We start from the raw sequence: 6,854 nt of genomic DNA, 5'->3' as shown, positions 1-6,854 counted from the left end.
GCACATTAATATTTAAATATAGTTCATAAAAGCAGACGGAATTTAGTGAGAATCAAACGTGCTCCTGTTTTCCCTCCTGCTTTACTTTCACTTTAACGTCAGTTTAATGATCCTCAATGAAACACAGACGTCATCAGAACACTCAGTATGTGTGTATTTGATTAATAAGCCATGTGCACTTAGTTAATTGAATAATTTGTAAACAATTGTATTTACTCTTTTGCACACGTGCCAAAACACATGCATTTGTTTACATCGATAAAACATCAAAATCTGATGTGAACAAGAAACTAATTGTTCAGAGATCTGAACTTAAAAACTCTCATTAGAGAACTAAGCCAAAGCGATTGAGAACATTTATTTACATTTTTCAGATTTCAGATTTCAGATTTATTTATTCAGACATTTAAACATTTAACAAATGATGACATAAATCAACATAAAATCTGAAATGGAATAGGCAGAAGCAAATGCTTATTGCGCCTATCCCAGTGCATTTACAAAACATAATCAGTAAAGCTGCCAATGTCTTATACATGAAGTTATACATTTTTACATTTTACATCCTTAGCATCCATTCTCAATGTATTTTTTTATAATTGATTTCTTCAAAAGAATTTTAAATTGAATTAAGGTTTTACAGTCTTTTAGCTCTTGGTCCAACTTACTCCACACATTAATCCCAACAAAAGAAACACAATGCTGCTTTGCACTCGTTCTCACATATGTTTTTTGAAACATTTCTTCCTTCCGGAAATTATAAACACAATCTCGTTTTTGGAACAATCCCTGTATATGCACTGGTGACCTATTATGGCTTATATTATACATAAATTGTGCTGTTTTAAACTCGACCAAATCCTTCAATTTTAGTGCTTTTAGTTTAATGAAGAGCTCATTTGTATGGGCCCTGTAATCCACTTTATTCACAATGCGGATAGCTCTTTTTTGAATGATACTTATTGGATTAAGATTAGTTTTGTAAGTATTTCCCCAAACTTCTAGGCCATAGGTCATGTACGGGAGAACCAGGGAACAGTATAAAATATATAAATTTTTTTCATTTAAAAGTTCTTTAACTTTGGATATTATTGCAAGAGATTTACATAGCTTTGCCTTGATGTAGTTTATATGGGGCTTCCAGCTAAGCTTATTTTGTAAAAATACTCCAAGAAATTTTATTTCATTCACTCGTTCTATCTCAGTATCATTTATCCTTAAATTTATACACACATTAATGGCACGATTTCCGAAAACTATAAATTTGGTTTTATTTAAATTAAGGGTTAACTTATTAGAATCAAACCACTTCTTTAACAATGATAATTGTTTTTCTACTATACCTATCAATGCTTCTAAATTTTTACCACAACTAAGCATGCTGGTGTCATCAGCAAATAAAATAAGGTTTGATGTTTTTGAAACTAAACAAAGATCGTTTATATACATAAGAAACAAAAACTGGGAATCGGTGCCATTGGTGTGGACATACTGTGATCTATTCTTCAGATAAGTCTGGAGCCAAGAGAAGGCCACTCCTCTAATCCCATATCTGTACAGTTTTTGAAGTAACAATTCATGATTCACTGTATCAAAAGCTTTGGTTAGATCTAGGAACACACCAACAGCGTATTGTTTATTGGCTATAGCATTTGATATTTTTTCTACAAGGTCCACTAATGCTAAGGTAGTGGTCCTATCAGGTCTAAAACCATACTGCTGTTCACAAAGAATATTTTGCTTATCTACATAAGTGAATAATCTTTTATGGAATATCTTCTCCAGGATCTTGGAAAACTGTGACAGAATGGAAATAGGTCTATAATTAGTGAATTTCTGTTTATCACCAGCCTTATGAATAGGAATCACTTTCGCAATCTTCATTCCTTCTGGAAACACCCCCGATAGTAAAGAAAGATTAAAAATGTAAGCGATTGGTTTTACAACACATTCAATAATATCTTTTAATACTGACATATCTAGTCCATTCCAGTCAGCTGACATCTTAGTCTTACAGTTTTTGACAACTGAAATTATTTCATTTTCATCAGTGGCTTGAATAAATATAGTTTTATCAGTGGTTGGTATTTTACTCAGAACATCCACTTGATTAGTGTTGACTATTTCTTTAGCCAATTTAGGGCCAATATTAATGAAATATTGATTAAACTGATTTGCGATTTCATCAGATTGATTGATCAAAGTTCTATCATTTATTAGAAATTCAGTTGGAATGTCAGCATTTTGATTTCCCTTTTTGATTAGTTTGTTTAAAGCACTCCAAATATTTTTTATATTACTTTTATTCTTCTCCAAAAGAGCACCATAATAATTAATTTTACTTAATCTTATAATACTAGTTAATCTGTTCTTATATTGTTTGTATGTGCATTCTGCCTCTTTTGTCTTCTTTCGCAAGAAGTCTTTGTACAGTTTATTCTTCCTCTTACATGCTTTTTGAATTCCCCTCGTAAACCAGGGCTTTCCTGTTAATCTATGGTTCATAACTTTATTAACTAGAGGGCAGTGTTTTTCATACAAAGTAATAAAGATTTTGATAAATGCATCATATGCAGTATTTACATCGTCTACATAAACATTATCCCAACTTTGTTCCATTAGTTCATTCTTAAATCTAGAAATAGCCTCTTGAGATTTTAACCTTTTTACTATGATTTTTTTGTTTTCTTTCACTGATTTAAACACTCTTTTTATTACTGTAAAAACTGGTAGATGGTCAGATATATCAGTAATTAAAACTCCACTTATTATTTCACTTTCTAGAACATTAGTGAATATGTTGTCAATCAGGGTTGCACTGGATTTTGTTATTCGAGTTGGTCTTGTTATGGATGGATACAAGCATAAACTGTACATGGAATGAATAAATTCTGTAACTGTGTTTTGTTTTTGAGGATTGAGCAGATCAATATTAAAATCCCCACAGACAAAGACCATTTTACTACTTATATCCTCATACAAATCAATCATTATTTCCTGAAACTTTTCAATACAAGACCCTGGTTTTCGATACACACAGCTTATTATGGCGTTTTTTGATTTTTCAATCTCAATTTCCACTGTGACACATTCCATAATGTTGTCCAGAATTAAACACTTACTACTGACTAGTTTACTTCTCAAATTCTGATCAATATACAATGCAACTCCCCCGCCTTTTTGACAATTTCTACTTTTGTAGAATGCATTATATCCTTCTATTTTGAACAAGCAAGATTGCTCTTCACAGCCAAGCCATGTCTCTGAAATTGCTATTGCAGAGAATTTATTTTTTGTTTGTTCCAGACAGTCTAAGATCTTGGGAAAATTTGAATTAAGACTCCTGCAGTTGAAATGTATAATGGACAATGAATCTCTTAGAGTCATTTGGGCCTCAAAATGGTCTTCAGTAAAGTATTCACAACTGTTCAGTATTTTTGTATAAAAATTGTTATCTGGATCAAGATCATTTTGCATATCTTGTGGTTTATACTCTGTATAATCAAACATTTTAAATTGCAGATTTTCATAATCAGAATAACCATAATCTGTTCTTACAGTGTTTGTAGTTGAGGTAGGTCCATCTGGTTGTGTCATATATCCAATTTGTTGTCTTTCATGGCATTCCCTTTCTTTCAATCTGAGTGATCCATGGCAATATTCAGTCATTTATATTGGTCCAGCTCTGTTATATCCTTAACAGTGATCACTTTAGCTTCTTCTGGATGTCCGTTAAGCTTGATCAGAACTCTACAGTTTCTTGTCCAGGTGTCTTGAATCTTCTTTTCTTTCCTCAAAATCCTTGCTTCTCTTGCTATTGTAGCATTTCTCTTAGTAAGGTGCTCATTCACATAAACACCTGTACCCTTTAATTTTCTGCCATTCCTAAGCACCTCCATTTTGTGCTTCCTATTAGCAAAGCGAATCAGAATATTTGACTTCTTGCGATCTCTCTGGGGCAAAGTATGGCAAGCAACAATGTTCTCACTATTTATTGTAATGCCATTGCTGTCAAAGAACTTGATTACCTGTTGTTCAAGCGTTGGTAATTCAGGACTTGAAGCAAGATTTAACAGATTTTTCTCTCCCCCACCACGGGCTGCTGCCTGTGCATAAGAGCGTTTTATTTCAAGCCCTGATATCAACAGGTCATCCTTCCTTGAATACTGCTCCAAGTCATCAATTCTTCTTTCCAGTTGTTCAATTTTCTTGTCCTTTTCTTGTGCCTCTTTTTTCAGTTGTTTAATTTCCTCCAGCAATTCCTTTAGGCCTCTTTGTTCGGTTGCCACTTGAGTTATTTCCTGTGACATGAAGCCCAGAGCCCTCTTAATTTCATCAATGTCTTCAGCCAGTTTCTTATTAGCCATTGCATCAATGAAGATATTACAGGTAGGTATGCTAGCAGGGTTGGGATTTCTTCAGTGTCTGCTGTTGAGCAGTTTCGGCCTTGTTTCGGCCTTTTATCCACAATGTCCAAGATATGCCTTCAAGACTCAAAAATACTTGCACCTCCAAAATCCTTATATGTTCAGTTCATAAAAGATTACTTTAAATGAGGTAGATGCTGTCTTATTTCCTTGATATAGTTAAGATTGTGGAGCTAAGTGACACCACCACATCAGCACAGCAGCCATCTTGGATCAGGTAGCAATAACTATAGGGATATAGGGACATTAAGCGTCTTGTTCTGTGGAATCACCCTCATCCATCCGTATCAGACTTTACATTTCAGATCATTGTGTGTTTTATTTAATTAACACAGAAACATCAATCAATGTGCATTTCAATATTAGTTACAATGTTTTATGAAAGAAATGTAAGAACTCAAAGTACAACAATCATCTGTTAAATATCAAGAGTATTTGGTCAAGGAACATTTAGACATTTTTAATTAAACATGTTATGCATCATGTTGCTCCATACAGTATAATAATATAATAATAATGCTCCATTAATATACAGTAAAAAGAAATAGAAATATTTTGTACATTATATTGTGTGACCCTTGATCTTAAAGGCATGAAGACTTTTGTTCCTCCTGTAAGACTGAGCATTCGGATGGGAACATCACAGTTTGTCGTAAGAGCCAACAATATTCATAATACACAAGTTTAGAGTAGGACCACAGATTAATACACAGGTTATGGAAATTACATGCAGGAAAGTATAAAAAAAGAATAGTTATAGTACGTTCATGTGTTTCTGGATGTGTGTTAGTAACAGAGAGGATGAAGAACTCTTTAATATGTGAGAAGTTTAAAAACAACTCACTTCATCATCTCTGTTATCAGACACTAGATGAATGTGGGAAAGAAGTTGAGTTTTCAATCCCAGTTTACATCTGGACTGTTTCTCTTCTATTGGTGTGATTTTACACCTCACAAACTGAATAGAAATATGATGAATTCAGTAGAGATGCTGTTAGAATGAGAGCTGAGACACTCCTCATCCATATTACCACCCATTTGCTGTTGGGTTTTATAGTGTTTTCTTTCAGTTGTCTCATGTTTCTTCTCTCTGATAAACTCTGATGTGTAACGATGGGAAAGAGGGAAAAGCATCTCTGTCAGTTTCTGTGCACATGCTTCATTCTGTCTAAACACACTGGATTGGTCAGTCAAGCTCTGAGCTGTTACTCAGTAAAGGTGCACTGGACTCTACAGGTGATTCTACAGGTTCTGGACAATCCAGAATTATAAGTGCACTCTGATCTCCTACTCCTGGATTAAACAGCGGAACGACTGATCCAGTGAATCTGATCCTCATGGTCAGCAGATGTTTCCTCTCTTTGACACTGTAAAATGACAGCTGACCGTGATCATAATCTAACAGAACTCCCAGTTGTTCAGGTCTCGGCGTCAGTGAGAGTTTAACTGGTGGATCAGAGCTGATGTAAAAGCCATTAGGACCGTCTGAACACAAGAACCAGTAACCGCTTGATGGAGTAAAAACAGCAGATCTGTTATCTGAGCGATAATTTCCATGTTTCGACACACCAATTAACCAGTAGTTTTTAGGAGGAGTATCTTCTCGTGCCAAATCAACCTCCCAATAGTGACGGCCAGATTTAAATCTTTGAGCTCCAGATGCACACAAGTGATATGGAAATCCTTTCCCAGTGTGATTATATCCTGGAGCATCTCTCACTGTTTTACGGTCCTCAGTGATCATCAGATCTGGATGTGAACGCCCAGGATCAATAGTGATCTGAACTGTGAAGAAAATAATGCAACAATTATTATTACACTTCAACATGTGTGAGATGATATTTACAAATATGTGCATATATGACTAAAGATGATGAAATATATATAACTGAGATGATGTCATCATACCTGCATGTTTCCTCAGTTCTTCTATATTTGTGTCTCCCACAACTAAAATGAAAAATAATTTGAGACTTTAGAGAAAGAAATCTACTCCTGTATCTGTATCATCAATATATAACAGACATTATTAGTTTTTATCAACTTTTATGAATTGTTTATTCCCCGTAATGAAGTTGTATATTTGATTATGTTCACACTATGTTTCTGCAACACTTTGTAAAATATACAGTCTAAAAGTCTGAGACCTTGACAATCTGGGATACAACAATTCTACACTTGGAAATACATTTTTTAATTACAATACATGTGTGTGTGTGTGTGTGTGTGAGTGTATGTGTGTGTGACTGTATGAGTGAGTGTGTGTGTGTGTGTGTGTGTGTGTGTGTGTGAGTTTGTGTGTGTGTGTGTGTGTGTGTGTGTCTGTGTGTGTGTGTGTGAGAGAGAGAGAGAGAGAGAGAGAGAGAGAGTGTGTCTGAGTGTGTGTGTGTGTGTGTGAGAGAGAGAGTGTGTGTGAGTTTGTGTGTG

The 6,854-nt window shown here is 34.6% G+C and overlaps 1 protein-coding gene across 1 annotated transcript in view; it reads right to left on the bottom strand.

Annotated features, from left to right (window-relative positions):
• Positions 1–5,202: 5,202 nt before the first annotated feature.
• LOC311078884 (butyrophilin-like protein 9) overlaps positions 5,203–6,854 on the bottom strand; it is a gene marked incomplete at its 5' end in the record, with an annotated part of 5,445 nt that continues 3,793 nt past the window's right edge. The window contains 2 exons of the mRNA XM_084107936.1: positions 5,203–6,212; positions 6,336–6,377. Coding sequence (XP_083964062.1) covers positions 5,614–6,212; positions 6,336–6,377 — 641 coding nt within the window. The 3' untranslated portion in view covers positions 5,203–5,613. The remainder of the gene's footprint in view (positions 6,213–6,335; positions 6,378–6,854) is intronic.

The sequence above is a fragment of the Abramis brama genome (genome assembly GCF_963993115.1).
Source record: "Abramis brama genome assembly, chromosome: 3".
In the NCBI taxonomy this organism is placed as follows: Eukaryota; Metazoa; Chordata; class Actinopteri; order Cypriniformes; family Leuciscidae; genus Abramis; species Abramis brama.
This window is presented reverse-complemented; position numbering and strand designations above follow the sequence as displayed.